This window comes from Schistocerca gregaria, chromosome 9, assembly GCF_023897955.1.
Source record: "Schistocerca gregaria isolate iqSchGreg1 chromosome 9, iqSchGreg1.2, whole genome shotgun sequence".
NCBI lineage: Eukaryota > Metazoa > Arthropoda > Insecta > Orthoptera > Acrididae > Schistocerca > Schistocerca gregaria.
The window spans coordinates 237,688,115-237,706,954 of record NC_064928.1 but is presented as its reverse complement, the minus strand read 5'-3'; the positions used below and the strand labels follow the sequence as shown (position 1 = coordinate 237,706,954).

Here is an 18,840-nt window from a genome sequence, read left to right as displayed (position 1 = left end):
TTCATACAAACAAGCAAGTGCACCCCACGCACACATGGTTGTAAACTCCAGCACCTCGGGCCAGAAGGCATTCTGGCCCGAGATGTTGGAGTTTGCGAACATGTATGCGTGGGGTGCACTTACTTGTTTGTGTGAAGGGTGTGTGTTTCTCTTTCGTTGATGAAGGCTTTGACTGAAAGCTTTATGTATGTGTCTTTTAATTGTGCCTCTCTGCAACTTAACGTGTCTTCTGTATGGTAAGCAGCAACCCGTCGTTTCCTACATTGTTGATATTCCTGACTGTAGAGTTTGAACACACTCTCTCAGAATTTTAGGAATAAACCAGACCGTGACACAAAATGTCTCTCTTGCAGCATATGCCACTGGAGTTAGATAAGCATCTCCATTGGTGTTTACTAGATCAACTTTAACTAAGTGCATTGCTCTTCTTTGCACTTTCTCTGTTTCCTCCATCAATCTAGCTTGGAAGGATCCCAAACTGAAAAACGTTATTGGAGTATTCATCGAATGAGGATTTAATAAGCTACCTCCTTTGTGGGTGAACTACACTTCCCCTCTGCCATGGTCTGCTCCCCCTGAGACAATGCCCCTTGGTCTGTACCCCTCACCACACAGCCCCTTTGGTCTGCTGCCCGCTCTGTGTGTACACTTCCCAAATCCATTCATCCACACCCCAAGTGCATCCACCCCGGCATGCCCCTAGCCCCTGTCCCACCTCAACATCAGCCCGGAACCCCCCCCCCTCCCCCCCAGCCTTCGCTGCCTCCCTTGGCCCCCACCGCCACCCTCGACCCTCGCCGCCACCCTCGACCCTCGCCGCCACCCTCGACCTCGCTTTTGTCCCTTGTCCATATCCTTGCACCCTGACCCTGTCTCTCAACTTTCGCTTAGTCCCATCCCTCACTCACACCTCCCACCTGCCTTCTATATTCTACACCTATACTATCCCCTCCCTTCTCTGCTTCCCCTCCCCTCTACCTCTCCAACTTCCTCCCCTCTTCTGCTCACCTCAAAACATGCCATTTTACTTCCCTCTTCCCCTCATTCTTACTTCCAGCCTTCCTCCTCCCCTCTACCCCTCACCCCCACCACTCTTGCTCCCACCCCCTCACCACAACTGCCCTCACCTCTCCGACCTAAACACTTGCTTACATGCCTGCCCCTCAGTCCCCACCCCATCCTCAGAACCTGCTCCACCCTGCTTGTGCCTGGCCAACACCCTCTTGTACCTGTCACCCCCCCCCCCCCTCCCCGATGCCATCTCTCTCCTTTGTCTGCACCATGTCTTTCCACCCTCGTCCCCTGCTGCCTCCAGCTCTTTATCTCGTACCTTGGTCCGTTATTTCCTGCCTTAGCTATGACTTCTTCTCCTGCCATAGCTCTGCCTTCTCCTTCTCATGCCTTAGCTCCGACTTCTCCTCCTCCTGCCTTAGCTCCGACTTCTCCTCCTCCTGCCTTAGCTCCGACTTCTCCTCCTCCTGCCTTAGCTACGACTAGCTACGACTTCTCTTGCCTTTACCCACACCTCGCCTCGCTTTACCCACACCTCCCCTCCTTTCCTCCTTTTGACCCTATCTCCACCCTGTGGCCTCCATGTGCCTGCCTCGTCTCTGTTCATGACCCCCCGCCCTCCCAATTCTATTTGCCCTGTCCTCTTTCCTTTCTTTTTAATCCCTCCTTCTCTCACCTCCATGCATCTCCTCTGACCTTTCCCTGTACACTGATCAAGTGCTAGCTCCACCCATTGTTACATTACCATGTCATCGTTTTCCTTTATTCCTTTCCTGCCACTAGCCTGTGTTCCTTTAAGGTAATCCATTTGGAACTGAAAAGGAAAGGTAATACATTTTTGTTCAATATGTGGTGCAGTAAGTTTGTTTGTTTGTCAGCTCCCTAGTTCTTAGATTGTAGTCAGCTCCCAGTAATCATTAATTTTTCACCTTCTCGAGAAAGAACATAATTTTCTTTTGTTATGTAGAGAAACGGGCAGTCATTGTGCAAATGGTGATAAAAAGTCTTGTTTCAATTACGTTCACGAAATAAAATCATTACAAAATGTTTACTTCTGTTATTTACAGGAATTGCAGAAGAATTCGTGGAGTTGAACTCCTCAAATTCCTTAAAGTTTGCTAACATGCACGGTGATATTCTTACTGATATCGGTCGTAATGCTAGCCAGTGGCACCAGATCACTGTAAGTACATCAGTTTCTTTTACATAGAAATCTAAATGGTAGCTGTAATATATTACAGAATTTTTCAATGTGTATTGATAGAAGTCAAGAAAATTTCTTCTTGAAAAAGTACTACATCAGACAGGTGGTAGATCCATCATATGTCAAAGTGTGTAATGTACCTGTGACATACAAAATTTCTTACTGGTCTCTTTTCTTCTATTTTTTACTGCAGAAAGGAAGAACTAAGGTGGATGATTAACTGACTAAAGGAAAATCACAGAAATGAAAGATTCAGAACAATTGTATGCCCTTCCTTTTGCCCTACTCTTATGTATAATTTTGCTAGAGTGCGAGATTTGAAGTGATTCACTAACGTGAAAGTAAAAAACCCAGTGAAATGAATGAACAGTTGATTTCAGTATATGCAGGTAATGGTATGAAGCAGGACACTGTAATAATGTGGCAACAGTGTGGGCAGTCGAGTCCAGAATATGAAACAGTATTGGCTACCCAGGTATATGATGTGGGAGTTGTTGGGAATCCTTAAAATTGCCATTGTGAAAGGTCAATTACGACAATTCCAATATTGCTAACTTATGGCTGTGTACAGATGGACGTTGCTCTTTATCTGTAGGACAGTGTTACATAGGGACCAATCAGCAGTCGTTTATATCTGGAGAGTGATTGCTTGCATCTGATGGGCATTTTTTTTCGAGATTTATTCATCTCAATATACAGTTTTCTGCTGAGGCAGCACTATCTGTTTAAGGATGTTACTTTTCACCAAATACAGAATTGTCAGATGTGGAGATACCCTTGGACGAATTAATGTTTTATGCACTTCAAATGTCCCGGGTGAAGGTTTCTGCCATCTTGAATTATGCTTTCACCTTATACCAGGCAGAACCTTCACTTCTTCTAGATGTTCTTCCCGTAAAGCAACTTTTACTGTGAAGAAAAACAGGCTATGTGCTCTGGACACAATCTAGTTTGTTGTGGAAACTACAACTTAAACTCAATTTACAACTCAACTTCAATTTGCAATTCAGTTTGCAACTTAATGTTAGCTGCTTCACAAGAACATCTCGTCTGACAGACTTCTGTCATCAAGATTATTCTCTTTTCAATTTTGTACATTCTTAGATCTGCATTGACAAAAACATGGAACTTCACCAGGGAGGAGATTCGTGGTGCAATGCACGGCACTGCAGACTCTGAGCGATTACTTGTGATGATTGAAACTTGCCAAAAGGATGTCTTACAATGGCCCAGCAACACTTCGAACATAAAAATCTGTCCCAACAAACTAAGAATCACCTCAATAGTATAACTAATGATAATAATGCTATATTTATGAGAAGCATTTGTGAATATTGCCAGACTTTGGCTGCACTATGCATTATTGACAGGAAAACTTGTACATGGGCCAGGACTTCAACCTGGATCTTCCACTTGACACTAGTGGTCACCTCGTCTGCCTCGGCCACTGAAGCACTCTCCCTGGACCTACCCAAATTTCCGTATCTCACTGCTTTCATCTACATCCTATACTTGCACAGATATTGTGAGTCCCATATGGGAAGAGATATGTGATTAAAGTCAAAGCTCTTTATTAGGCATAAAATGCATGAATGTCTGAAGGACATTGCAAAGTACGTTAGAACAACACACCCACTACAATGTAGTATTTTACACTAAACAACTGGTCGAATTTAATCATATATCTCTTCCTGTATAGTACTCACAGTATCTCTCTCTCTCTCTCTCTCTCTCTCTCTCTCTCTCTCTCTCTCTGTGTGTGTGTGTGTGTGTGTGTGTGTGTGTGTGTGTGTGTGTGTGTGTGTGTGTGTGTGTAGGGAAAAGCAGCATTATGGAAATTTGGATTGGTTTGGGGAGCATGCTCGGATGGTCAAGGCAGTCTTGTGGAAGTACCAGGTTCGAGTCCTGGCCTGTGAACAAGTTTGCATTGGCAGCAGTGCATAGTGCAGCCAAAGTTTAGCAAATGCAAATATGATTCTCATATTTCATATGACTGTTGATTGCTGCAGTGCCTGTTCCTTCAGACGTGCGTGCATGTGGGGAGGGCTTAAAAGGTGATGAGGACCAAAGTCTGTAACTGGAAAGTTCCACATAGTGGAAGGTGCTACCTCTCCCAGCCTTATAATCTCATACTGTTGTCATTGTCACTATTATTACAATGCACAACAAAATTAAAGGATCAGTTTCTTTTTTGTCTTCCATTCTGATGCATAAGTTTGAATTTCAGCCCAAAGGTGCCTACAGTTATCCTCTGTAGTGGTGGAAAAGCGTAGTGCCGTGCAATGTCACCCTCAGGTTTGACAACACTTAAAACAGCGAATGTTGACCCGTGTGGAAAATAGGCCAGAGCTCAGATGCTTATGTGATGTATAAAGTGGGTTAATGATGTCACATTGGCACCAGATTCAGTCACAGTTCTACCCAGTGCCACAGTCGATGTGTCAGATGATAACGAGGTCATCAGAGCCCTCTTACCCACATTTCATTCCTTCTTTTAAAGCCTTTGCGATGGAAGTCTGAATCGCAACACCTGGAATTGAAATTGTGCAGTTTTTGTACATGTTGCTGAGGAAAACATTTCAGACATACCGCCACTCACAAAGATGGCTTCAGAAGATGACATAAAGGGCATCAGTGAAACCACCGCTTTCCTTCCGACTTCGATTCCCACACATTTTGCGGTCAAAACAACATTTTGGAGTGTGGTGAGCAAAAGGAAGACATTTTTGACAACATTTGGCACTGTTGACATCACCTGAACTACTCACCCCGTTCTCAACAGACATCACAGAGCTGCAACCCCATTGAATATGATCTCACTCCTTTGGAGTGCAGTGCAGTTGCAGCTTTTGCTCTAGTGTACAGAGTGAGTCCAGTAGGGACTATTCAAAACCATTTGATGAAATTTGAACGTGATGCAAAGCAGTAAAGGGCCTTATGTTTTTTCAATGTTCCTGTTTCACACTCTCCTGTGGCAGGATCACGGAATGGTGTGAAACTGACACACGCGTGAATAAAACAGTAAAATGTTCCTCTAAGACCCCCAAGTTCAGCAGAACCATTGGTGGGACCTGCCCACACTTATTGAGTAATTTGAAAATGTTTCTTTACAGGAAAAACTTGTGAAATACTCCTAGTTGTGTGCAGCAGGCAAGCCACGGAAGGATGTCAGCTAGTTGGTTACATGCAGGCGCCCCTGGCAACTTCACAGGTTTTCTGTGTGACAGTACGTTTTTAAAATTTCCAGTAAATGTAGGCAGCTACTACTAAATATTTTGCCAACCTGGAGGTTTTAGAGGGACCCTTTGCTGTTTTATTCACGCATATGCCAATGTTGCACCCTTCCGTGATCGTGTCGCAGGAGGGTGTGAAACAGTAGCATCGAAAAAACATAAAGGTCCTTTGCTGCTTTGGATCACATTTAAATTTTGTGAAATGGTTTTCAATGGGCCCTACTGGTTCCATCCGGTGCACCAGAGCAAAAATTGTCATAGCGCTGCACCCAAAAAGGGAGAGATCACTTTCAGTGGGCTTGCAGTTCCGTGATGTCCGCTGAGAAGGGTTGAGTAGCCCACAAGATGTCAGCAATGCTGAAGCCCAAAGGCTGTTAAGGATGTCTTCCTGTTGCTTAAAACACTACAAATGGTTGTTTTTGACCACAAAATGTGTGGAAATTGACGCCACAGGGTAAGGCGTGGCTTTACTGATGCCCTTTCTGCCACATCCTGAGACCTTTTCGTTTCGATCCTGAGTGTTGGTGTGTCTGAAATGTCTTCCTCGCCTGCTCACTCGACCCTGGGCATCGCGGTTCTGACCTCCACCGCAGAGGTGTCAGTGGAAAAAATGAAATGTGGCTAAGATGTGCTGTGACGACCTTTCAATTGTGTGACACATCCATTGTGGTGTTGGGCTGAATTGTGGTTAAATTTGGTGCCAGTCTGACATCAGGAACCCACTTCACATGTCACATGAACTTTTTTTCTGCATGTTTTGACACCTTACCATTTGGAGGGTTGTCAGGCTCAAGAATGACATCGCATGGTACCACGCTTCTGCACCATTACGTAGGAGGGCTATAGGCACATTTGAGCCAAATTTCAGACTTATGCAAAAGAATGGGAGACAGTTATGAAGTTGTGCAGAGGGTTATTATTATTGTTATTGTTATTATTGTAGTGACCACTTAACAACACTCGGTTTATGTATGTTCTCTGTTGTTTTTGCTTTTATCCTCTACTCATTCATCTTCTCCCAATGTTATCTTTTTCTTTCTTCTGTCCGTGTTGTCCTGCCCCCCCCCCCCCCCCTCCCCCCCTCCTCTGCACAACCTTGAAAAATTAAGGATGTTGATTGAAAAGTGTTTGTATTATTTCCTATCCTTTGATTATGTTTCTTTTAGCGTCTTTCTAATTTCTGTGATCCATGCTATTGTTGATTTCTTACTCCAGAAAGAATTGTTCTTTTGGCCTGTTCTGTTTCATATGGTAGAAATGTCCAGAAAAAAAATTATCATTACTTTTACTTTTCCATTTCCTATGTTGTTATGATGATGGTGGTGGTGTATGAAGCTTCATATATTTTACTTCCAGATCAAAACTCCCGTTCCAGAATATGAGAGAAGATTTGTCATCGCAGCCATCAACAAACGAATATCTCCACAGAAAATTACGCCTTACTTTGTAAGTACACTTCCTTTTTCATTTCACGGTAGTATTTTTTCTACATTCTTTGGCTTTCATTTCTCTCACTTGCCATGTGATGATTTAGCTCTCGGTAGTAATTACGTTCTGTATAGGCACACCAGATGAAAAATTTGGTATTGCCAGCAGACATCATACTAATAGGGGCAACATCATGCTAATAAAGGCAACACCAGGTCTCTAGTCTCAATAATGGCATCAAAGTAAGAGTGAACAGGTGTGCTGTATCGAGCTGTGACTGCTCAGTGATGATTAGATCCCTTATAACTACCAAATTATAACATTATTGATTGCTACATTCCATATTCTGTTACAAATAGTTCCAAACTTATTTTATGGTATTTAGTGTGCTTCTTCTTGTGTAATAAGGTGCCTGAACGTATGAAACCAGCACTGTGTGTGTGGGTGAACTTGGCTGTTGTCATGTTGAAAAATGAGAGCTTCCACAGTGGACTCACCATAAGATGTAGTCACCAAGAGTGTTGAAATAAATGTCCTCAATTCACGTTTAAAGTGACACAACTGATTGAGCCTATCTCACACTCTGAAAAAGTCCTTAAGTTGGGACAGGATGACCCGTGCCCTGAACTACACCCTCTGCACATTTCAAATGTCCATTTGTGTGCAGTTCCTTGCACGGTGTTCACTTGAAAATGGTCGAGAAGATCCTCCGTATTCTGATGGCGCCAATTCTTACTAGGTTTGAAACAAATTCCCGTGACGAGGTGTGACATTTGTCTCCGATCCATCAATAATTCCTCTCTGCCATTCTTCCGAGCTCCACATATGCCTGTCTCACTGCTCTGATTCTGTACAGCCGACTGGCACATGTCCACCACTTCACTGCCACAACTTTCGTCAGCAGTGGAGGTTTGCACGACTAGCCGGTAGTTGCTCTACGATGACAGTGTGTTAAGAAGGTGACTAGCATTAAACTGGTCAATGTCAATTAAGTTAGCCATTATATAGAGTATTAATAATAATGATTATAATGCTAAAAGCACAGTATTTTTATAATCATGCAGGAAGTTTTAAAAATTTACAAGGTTATACTATTTGTGGAGTTTCACAACTTAACATTAATGGTACTCGCCATTCAACAAGACTGACAACTTTCAGCCAACAGTATTTTCATAACCGCTCAAAATATGAAAATGATTAAAATAATTTTGCTTTGCAAACTTAATAACAATCTGATAATCTTTATCCTTTATTTTCCAGAGTATGTGGATATTACCTCGTCTGACAACTCTATATAAAGTATTTAGTGTTTTTCATAAAACGCTAAGGGCAAATTTTGGGATGGTCATTAAAATAACTCAGCATGACCAAATTGCTTTCCTTCACATATTCACATTATTTGCATGTAGAAATATTTATTTGTAATTCATATAACATATTGCACGACTATGGTATTATGAATACCACTTTCCTATGCTGGAGGATGGAAACTATTTGCAGACTTGAGATTCTTTATTATTGAAACTCCACCTTGTGAGAAATAAGTCTACGAAATGAAAATGAGAATATTATAATAATGATAGATTGATACTCACTGCAATGATGATACTTTGTATTGAAAACATGCACAATGAGAACACTGTTACACATAGAGCTTTTGGCTAAAGCTTTTCCCCCCCCCCCCCCCCCCCCCCCCCCAGAAAGCACGCGCGCGCCTGCGCGTCCACACACACACACACACACACACACACACACACACATATAGATTTATACAAACAAGCAGGCAGCCACTTCGGCCAGAATTCAGCTGTCATGTTAAATGGAAGTGGCAATCTGGAGTGGGATGGGGAAGGGGGAGGGAGAGCTGGATACGGCTGTGGTGGTGGGGGCGGGGGGGGGGGGGGGGGAGGGAGAGAGAGAGAGAGAGAGAGAGAGAGAGAGAGAGAGAGAGAGAGAGAGAGTGAGTGCTTTCTGGCAGAGCATGCAGGGATTAGGTGGTGGCAGGACAAAGCAAGTTGGCAATGGAGAGAGGACCCAGATACCCCAGGTTGTGAAGAAGCCTTTGAAATCAAGCATGTTATGTTCAGCTGCCTGTTGTGCCACAGTGTGGTCCACTTTGCTCTTGGCCACAGTTTGGTGGCAGCCATTTGTCCTGGTGGACAGCTGGTTGGTAGCCTTTACAGTGAGCAGTAATATATCTTCTTCCTAATATTGTTGATATTGTAATCTGAACTTTCCATTGTTTGCTGGAGATTGAGAGAGTTATTTAAATCATTTTATTATTCAAAAGCCATGTCATTGAGATGAGGTTTTTGTGTGATTGAAATGTCGCTTATGATAAGCTGTTAATTATAAGATCATGGTGAAAAGATGTGATTCTCTCATTTATGAACTTTTGTTTTTGTTGTATCAGTACAAATTCAGCATTTATGCTATTCAATATCAATGTGATTTGCAGAATAGACAGCTTTTTAAAGTAGTCATTTTGTGCTATTTCACTCAAGAGACTGTCCACATTAATCTTTCTTGTTGAATGGTTTATTACTGATGGAAATTCACCCAAAATTGAAGTTTTGTCAGGAGTCTGTTCATTATTATTTTCACAAGTAAATAAAAGAATTTGGACGTGTCCATACTACTTCTGAAGATCTCGTATTGGATGATATCCTGAAACTACAGCTGCAGATGAAAATGTTATGAAATGCTGTGTATTATATTGTACCTTGAGTTATTACAGATATATGAAATAATTGCCACCTTAAGCGTATCAGAAGAAGAGAGGGTGAAGGAAACCTTTGTACAAGGCTGACACCACATTTTTTGATTGCTGACCAAAACGAAAAACAGTCGGAGCAATACTTCAATTTTTGTGCTGGCTGGTTACTGTGGATGAGATGTGAGTCTACCACTTCAGCCTGGGGTGGGGGGAGGGGGCAAAGAAAAATGCAATCAAAATGAGAATTGAAGCTGGCACTCCACCATAAAATGTGATGTAGCTTTCATTTGCCTGCAAATATACGACTAGTGTTTCCTGGGTTCAAAAGGGATTTTTCATATACATTACTGGACATAGAGTGAAATGGTATGTGGCAAATGTTAAAATTGATGTAGACTGCCTGGGTGAAAAAGTATATGAGAAGAGATTCGGTTTTCAAAAAGATAGTTTTTCATTGGGACAATTCTGGTGCCCTTAGAGGTGTTTGCAGTGGAAAACTGAGTGAACTTAAATAAAAGTCTTACAAGTCTGCCCTACCCATCACGTTCTTAACATCTGTCTTCCATGTACTGCCACATCCAAAACTTTGCATTTACAAAACTTGTACATGGAGGAGGATACTATTCTGTGACTGCTGCTCAAACTGCCTGCTGCTGATAAACACTTTAAAGAGTTGAAAACAAGTAAGTCGTCATGTCAAGGTATTATACAGTCTGGTTTCACAAAGAGTACTCTTGTGCATTGACCACATATTTTGCTTACATTTATTATGAATCTCTTGCCCACCAGAGTATCCCATATGACAGGGGTGGGGGAGGAAAAAAAGAAAAAAAAATAATGGAGGCACCTCCATGACATAAGCAAGGTAAAATAACAGAGGTGCAGAATTACAGACCAATATCCATAATGTCTTTTTTTATTTTACTATGTCCGCCCTTGTGTACAGTATATATTTTTTGATGTAAGGCATGTGCTAGTCATTTGTTTACCTGCTTTGGGCTGACTTCACCAGATATGATGTGCCTGTGTGCTGCATTCTTACAAGGCATTAATTTTGTACCATTTATATCAATGTTAAGCAGATGTGTTGAACTGAGTATTTGCCATTCTGCACAGTACACAGCAGAATGATGTTAATGCTCTAAGAACTTTGCACTCAACAATAGCATGAAAGCCAAAATCTAGACTGTATAGAACAAAAATACAGTAATGTACAGTCAAATGGCAGTATATTCTTTCAGAACTTATCAATATCCTTAATGTTGGATTCTTGATTAGAAATAGAATTATATTATAATAAATTTCCTTGAAAGAGAAAACAGTCTATCCACAAATCATACAAATTTAGAAACAATTTCTTGTGCAAAACTCAGTTCACCTTTAAGGAATAGATTTCGGATAAGTGAGTTGCTCGAAGAACTTTTGAGTAATAGAACCCAGTATATTATCCTGGATAGCAAGTGCCCGAGGCGGGATTCGAACCTGCGACCGTAGCAGTCGCACGGTTCCGGACTGCGCGCCTAGAACCGCGAGACCACAGCGGCCGGCTTTCAAACAACAGAAGTTTGTAAAAATGTATAAAGTCGGAACAGAATACTAACCACTACTCTTAAACTAGCTTTGAGATTGGGAGAACATCTGTGATTTTCCCCGAAAATCGCACCGTGTTTGTAAGACGGCCTCCCTACGTTGACTGATACCAGTTAGCCCCCTGGAACAAAAGACCTCCGTCCTGACCGTCACTGACAGTAAAGAGTTCAGAGAACAAACAAATGGAACTCAACATATTTACTGTAACTTTTTCCCTATGTGCTGAAATGTGGAGCATATATCACGGATCACAGTGGTGTGAGAATTGTACTGCAGTGTCGATCTGCTCGGCGTCGTTAGTCGCTGTGTAGAGGATGTGCGCAGTGTATCTATAAATTTTGTCTACACAGTGGTTGTATTATACCTCCCACAGATTCCTACAGCTGAAACTACTACAGTACAAAGATTCATGTTTGCTCATGAGCAACGACCAGAAACTCAAATGAAGTATTTGTTTGTACCTAGGAAGTTCTCTGAGTACACGTAAACATTCTGATGGGTAACACGAGCAACAATCTGTAACTATTTTCTGACAACACTGTTGTGTGCAGGAAGGTGTCATTGACGAGCAACTGTAGGTGGATATGAGATGACTTATGTAGAATTAATATTTGTTGTGGTTAACTGCAGATTGCTGTAAATGTGGTGAAATGTAAGCTAGTGCATATGAGTAAGAACAACCACCTTGTAATGTTTGAATGCAGAATCAATGGTGTGGTGCCTGACACAGTCTCTCCAATTGAACATCTAGGCATAATGTTGCAGTGACTCAAAATGGAACAATCTCAGTGTGTCAGTTGTAAGTAATGTGAATGGTTGACTTTATTGTTTAGGGGACTGATGAAATCAGATGTTAAGTCCCATAGTGCTTAGAGCCATTTGAACCATTTGATACTATGTGGGAAGAATCACAGCTAGAGCCCTCTGTGGGATTCTGGATTTGTCTAATTTTGGCACAGTGGTAATTACACGAGGTGTATGTCAGAGTAAGTAGTACAATTGTGACTCATTTTGGAATGTCAGCTCTGAGAATTTTGTAGGTGGGACACCCCACAATGCAAGACATCTATCTGACCATGCCTCACACTGCAGTTTGTTGAATGTGTCCGTCGATGTCTCAAGCACGAATGTCTCCTTTGTACCATGTGTGAGCTGATTAGTGTTTGTATTTCAGTTCAGTTGAGGAATGGAAGCAACATACAAGCTTGTGGGATGAGCTGTCACTTGCATCCTGCCCTCATTTGGGTGGTAATCCCTCTGTTACACTCCCTGCGTATCTGGGGATTAGAATAGGCCTGTCATTAGAGGTGACTAACAGGAGTTGCACAAGTTTCGGCCTTTATGTGATGGTCCCCTGTAGGGTTTGATCTCCATTTTCAAAATTTTCCCAAAGAGTGAGCCAATTGCGGAAGGGCGCCTTACATGATGCGTCTTGTCCATTGTGCATTGATATCTTTAGCCCACTTTCTCATCGTCACATTGCAGGCCAACTCATTCTCCATCTCTTGGGTAACGACACCTTCCTGGGTGCATTTTCCACAATGCACTATCCAGTGTTGCTTTCTGTGCCGACAATGACCATTGACTTCTTTGCACCTCAAATCCAGAATGGTAGCCAGTATGTTGTGGTAGGGCCACCATGTACCTGTTGGTTGTAGTCCCCTGACAACACAGGGATTGCGCCGTTAACTCCCCACGTATGTGCCGAGGAGTGGATGCCCATCACCCTGGGGCATCAGGACTCTCAGCAAAGGCCATGCTGCCAGGTAGCGGGTGGAGCCCGTGGGGAGGGCCCCTGGTCGAAGTGGGTGGCATCAGGGAAGGCCCCTGGTCGGAGTGGGTGGCATCAGGGAGGATGGTACACAATGAAGCATACCACGTCATCACTTTGCTGGCTATCAGACACCAGCTGTCTCTAAGCATTTCAAGTCTCAGTACAATGCAAGAAAGTATGACCCTAAGTCATTCCTCTCCCTGGCCACACTATTGGAGGAACACCAGGCTAAGGATGTAAAAGAACTCATGGGGACTCCTTTGTTTCGATGAAGCCACAGTTTTTTGTAGAGCATTTAGAGGACAAGTTTGGGGAGGTGGAGGGCTTGTCCAAAATGAGCTCTGGGTCAGTCTTGATTAAAAAAGGCATCCTCTGCCCAGTCATGGGCTTTAATCACCTGTAACCAGTTGGAGGATGTTTCTGCTACCATCACACCACATAAGGTTTTTAATATGATCCATGGTATTATATTCCACAGGGACATTCTTTTGCAGTCTGACAACAAGCTGCACCCAATTTAGAGTGGTGAAGTGTTCATTTTGTGCGGCGCGTCCATTGGGGTCCGAGGGATAATCTGGCTGCCACCGGTGCCTTCATCATGGCCTTCGAGGGTGACACCTTACCCTAGAAGGTCAAGGTGATTGTCTACCGCTGTGATGTCAAACCATACACCCCTCTCCCGATGCGGTGCTTTAAGTGCTGGAAGTTCGGCCATATGTTTTCCTGCTATACTTTGAGTGTCACATGTTGAGATTGTGGACGTCCATGACATCCCAATACGCCATGTGCCCCGCCTCCCATCTGTGTCAACTTCGGAGAGCATCATTCACCTTGCTCGCCAGACTGCAGGATTTTACAGAAAGAGAGGAAAATCAAGGAATACAAGACCCTGTACTGACTGACCTACACTGAGGCTGAGAGAAAATATGAGCACCCACATCCTGTAGCTATGACCTCCTCATACGCTGCCGCTACAGGAACAGTTGTAGCCCCACCTATTTCGCAAATTCCAGTCGGCTGTCGGAGCCAGAAGGCTACACCTGCCCCCTTGATGGGGGGGGGGGGGAGGGGGCACAATTACCCCTTGTTTCTACTGCACCACCTAACTCAGTAGCACTGCCCCTCCAATCATCGCAGACACCAATCCCCACTTCCCAGCCAGAGAAGCATAAGTCTTCTTCAGCTCCTTTCACCAGGAAGGGATCCCTTGGGTCACTTCCTTCCCAGGTTTCTACTAGTGGAAACGTGAGGTCCGCCACTGGCTGAAGTGCCCAAAAGCAGCTGGTTGTAGGGCTTCACAATCGTAGTCAGTCCCGGAGACTGAATCAGTGAAGCCCTCCCAGCCAGAGCAGTGAGAAAAGTCCTAAAAGAAGACCCTTAATACCAAGGAAACTGCTGTGGCACCCACACCACCACTGCCTACAGGCTCTGCATCTAGGGATGAGGTGGAGGTTCTGGCGTCTGCTGAGTACCTGGATCTCACCGGACCCTCAGAGACAATGGATATAGACTGCTCAGGCAATAAGTTGGTGGCAGACGGTGGCCCTTAGGCGTAAACTGCCTCATCGAATGTTCGATACCTTCCTGGTCTCACAATGTTGTGCTCCAGTGGAATTGCAGCAGTTTTTTCCACCACCTGGCTGAGCTATGGCAACTGTTAAGCTTTACACCTGCTTTCTGCAGTGCCCTCCAGGAAACTGGTTCCTAGCAATGCCGACCCCTGCCCTCCGCAGCTACAAGGGATATTACAGGAACTGTAGTGACTATAATAGTGTCACGTGCCCCTTCAAACCCCTCTTGAAGCTGTCGCTGTCAGGATAAGGACGACACAGGATATAACTGCCCACAATATATATCTTCCTCCAGATGGTGCAGTACCCCTGAACGTATTAGCTGCAGTGATTGATCAACTCACTAAACCTTTCCTACTTTTGGGAGATTTTTAAGCTCATAACCCCTTGTGGGGTGGCACCATGCTTACTGGCTGAGACAGATACGTCAAAACTTTACTGTATCAGTCCGACCTCTGCCTCTTACATACCGGGGCCGCCACACATTTCAGTGTGGCTCGTGGTAGTTACTCGGCCGTTGATTTATCAATTTGCAGCCCAGGACTTCTCCCATCTATCCATTGAGGAGCACATGACGACCTGTGTGGTAGTGACCACTGCCCCATCTTCCTGCCACTGCTCCAGTGTCAGGCCCCTGGACGCTTGCCCAGATGGGCTTTAAACAAGGTAGACTGGTAAACTTTCACCTCTGTGGTCACCGTTGCCTCTCCCCCATACGTTAACATCTATGTGATGGTTGAGCAGGTGACCACAACAATCGTTAATGGGGCAGAAAACAATGATCCCTCGCTCTTTAGGGTGCCCCTGGTGAAATGTGGTCCCTTTGTGATTGCTGGAAGTCACTGAGGCAATTACGGAGTTTCGGTGAGCTCTACAGTGGAATAAGCGGCACCCTTCCCCGGAGCACCATGTAGCCTTTAAGCGGCTCCATGCTCGCATTCACCAGTATATCAAAAGACAGAAGCAGGAGTGTTGGGAGAGATAAGTCTCGACCATTGGATGCCATACGTCACCTTCTCAAGTCTGAACAAAGATCAGACATCTTTTTGGGTACCAGACCCCAACAGATGTCCCTGGCATTAACATCAATGGCGCGTTGTCTACCGACACAAACATGATTGCTGAGCACTATGCTCAAGCCTCTGTGTTGGAGAACACCCTTCAACAGCGGATGGAAAGAAAAGTCCTCTCAGTCGCTACCTGCCACAGTGAACCCTATAACGTCACATTTACAGAGTGGGAGCTTCTCAGTGCCCTTGCACATTGCCCCAACACTTCTCCTGGGCCAGATCAGATCCATGGTCAGATGTTTAAACATCTCTCATCTGACTATGACTACAAGTATCATCTGTTCGTCATCTTCATCTGGATCTGGTGTGATGGCGTCTTTCCATCGCAATGGCGGGAGAGCACCATCATTCCGGTGCTTAAACCTGGTAAAAGCCCACTTGATGTGGATAGCTATCATCCCATCATCCTCCCCAACATTCTTTGTAAGCTGCTGAAACATATGGTGTGTCGGCGGTTGGGTTGGGTCCTGGAGTCAAGTGGACTCCTGGCTCCATGTCAGGGTGGCTTTTGTCAGGGTCGCTCTACCACTGGTAATCTTGTGTCCCGTGAGTCTGCCATCTGATCAGCCTTTTCCAGAGGCCAAACCTGGTTGCTGTCTTTTTTTTATTTTTTTTTATTTACAAAAAGCGTATGAGACTAGCTGGCAACATTGTATCCTTGCCACATTATACGAGTGGGGTCTCCGAGGCCCACTCCCGATTCTTATCCAAAATTTCCTGTCACTTCATACTTTCTGTGTCCAAGTTGGTGCTTCCCATAGTTCACCCCATCCCCAGGAGAATGAGGTCCCGCAGCAACTGTAGGGCCATCCGTCTCACCATCTCTGTATGCAGATGACTTCTGCATTTTGTACTGCTCCACCAGTATTGGTGTTGCTGAGCAGCACCTACAGGGAGCCATCCACAAGATGCAGTCATGGGCTGTAGCCCACAGTTTCCAGTTTTCGGCAACAAAGTCGTGTGTTATGCACTTCTGTTGGCGTTGTACCATTAGTCAGGAACTAGAACTTTATCTTAATGACGATCCACTCACTGTAGTAGAGGCATATTGAGCTTAAACGGAAGTGCTGGCAGCTCCTCATTGCCCTCCGCTGCCTGAGCAACACCAGCTGGGGTGCAGATTGCTCTATGCTGCTGCACCTGTGCAGGGCCTTTTTTCAATCCCGCCTTGACTATGGGAGTCTGGTTTATGGTTCGGCGGCACCCTGAGCGTTGCGTTTACTCGAACCAGTGCACCATTGTGGAATTCACCTAGCAGCAGGTGCTTTTAGAAAGAGTCCTGGTGGAGGCCGGAATCTCTCCATTGCAGGGTAGGCGTGTGCATTTGCTCTCCAGTTATCTTGCACACATTCGTAGTTCTCCTGCACATCCGAATTACTGTATCCTTTTCCTGCCCACGGCAGTTCATCTCCCTTATCAGCGTCCTAGATCAGGTCTTACAATTGCAATTCGTGTGTGATCCCTTCTCTCCAAACTGGAGTCATGGCCCTTACCACCTGTACTTGAGGTTCATTCACATACACCTCTATGGTGTACACCTAGGCCTCAGCTTCACCTGGACCTTTCACATGGCCCTAAGGACTCAGTTAACCCTACAACTCTCCACTGCCACTTCCTCTCGATTCTTGACATGTACCAAAGCCAAACGGGGTTTACACCGATGGCTGATGGTGACGTTGGCTTTGACTATGTTCATGGACGACATATAGAACAGCACTCCTTGCCCGATGGCTGCAGTGCTTTCACTGCAGAGCAGGTAGCCGTATCTCGTGCTCTGAGCACATCTGCTCGTGACTAGGCAAGTCATTTCTCCTATGTACTGACTCCTTGAGTAGCCTACAAGCTATCGACAAGTGCTACCATCTTCAACCTGTGGTAATGACCATCCAGAAGTCCATCAATGCCCTGGAATGGACCAGTCGTTCAGTGGTATTTGTCTGGGCAACGAACTTGCCGACAGGCTGGCTAAACATGCCATGTGGAAACTGCTTATGGAGGTCGGCTTCTCTGAAACTGACCTGCATTCAGTATTACGCCGCAAGGTTTTGTGGCTTTGGGAGACAGAATGGCATAACCTCAGTATGCACAACAGGCTGTGTGCCATTAAGGAAACTACGAATGTGTGGAAGACTTCCATGCGCGCCTCTCGCATGGACTCTGTGGTTCTCTGTCAGCTCCGCATTGGCCATACGTGGCTGACACATGGTTACCTCCTCCATCGCGAGGACCCACCTCAGTGTCACTGTGGCTCATGAATGATGGTCATCCATCTCTTGCTGGACAGCCCAGTATTAGTCGCTCTGTGGCGGACTTTTTCCTTTCCCAGCACCCTACCTTTGGTGTTGGGCGACAGTGCGTCAACAGCAGCTTTAGTTTTACGTTTTATTCGTGAGTATGAGTTTTATCATTTGCTCTAAGTTTTAGCACATAGCCTTTGTCCCTGTGTGTCCTCCATCATAGTGCTTTCATGGTGGGGGTTTTAATATGTTGCAGAGTGGCTGGCTTTTCCTTTTTATCCTCATGGTCAGCCAGCTGTGGTAACGTGCTTTCTTGTTTTAACATCTTCTAGCTGTTTCTTGCGTCTTTGTGGTTTTCATGTCCCCTTTTGTGGATTTAAGTGTTTGTTGCCCTTCAGTCATTGTTGTAGTTTTCCTTTCATTATGTTTTGTTTTATTTTGTCTCATTGTCTTATTCTCACCGTTTCGGCATTGTGTGCTTCGGAACAAGGGACCAATGACCTCATAGTTTGGTCCGTTCCCTCCTCTTTTAAACCAACCAGCCTCTGTTGCAAAACCAATTTTAGCTCACCCTACGTCAAGTGTGGTAATTGTTGTGTGGCAAACTGCTGCAAACGAACACTCTTGAAGATGGGGAAGTTAGCAGAGTTGCAGACTGCGGCCAAATGTCGGTTGCTGACCTGTTCCTTTCTCGTTTATGAGAGTTGTCTTTTAAATTTGTATGGATGAGCACTAGATTGTGCTTATGAGATGTGACATTAGTGTGATTTAAAATTTGTCATTTGTTATTGTTAATCTGTGACAATGGTGTTTGCAGTTTGTTTACATTGAGTGTTTGAAGAAATAGTAAAGAAAAAAATGAAAATTTTGTGTGAAGTTTTTCATAAAACAATTTTTTGTGATTTTTTTTTTTAAAGGCCTGACTATGACGGTTCCTCAAACCACTTCATTTGAGTTTTGGTAGTAGAGTGCGTCTCTGACAAATTTGATGAGGTTGGTATCTGGT

The 18,840-nt window shown here is 44.4% G+C and overlaps 1 protein-coding gene across 1 annotated transcript in view; it reads left to right on the top strand.

Annotated features, from left to right (window-relative positions):
- Positions 1-18,840, top strand: part of LOC126291657 (nuclear RNA export factor 1-like) — a 143,115-nt gene that overhangs the window by 25,061 nt on the left and 99,214 nt on the right. The window contains exons 4-5 of the mRNA XM_049985230.1: positions 2,079-2,194; positions 6,805-6,894. Of these exons, the coding sequence (XP_049841187.1) occupies positions 2,079-2,194; positions 6,805-6,894 (206 nt within the window). The remainder of the gene's footprint in view (positions 1-2,078; positions 2,195-6,804; positions 6,895-18,840) is intronic.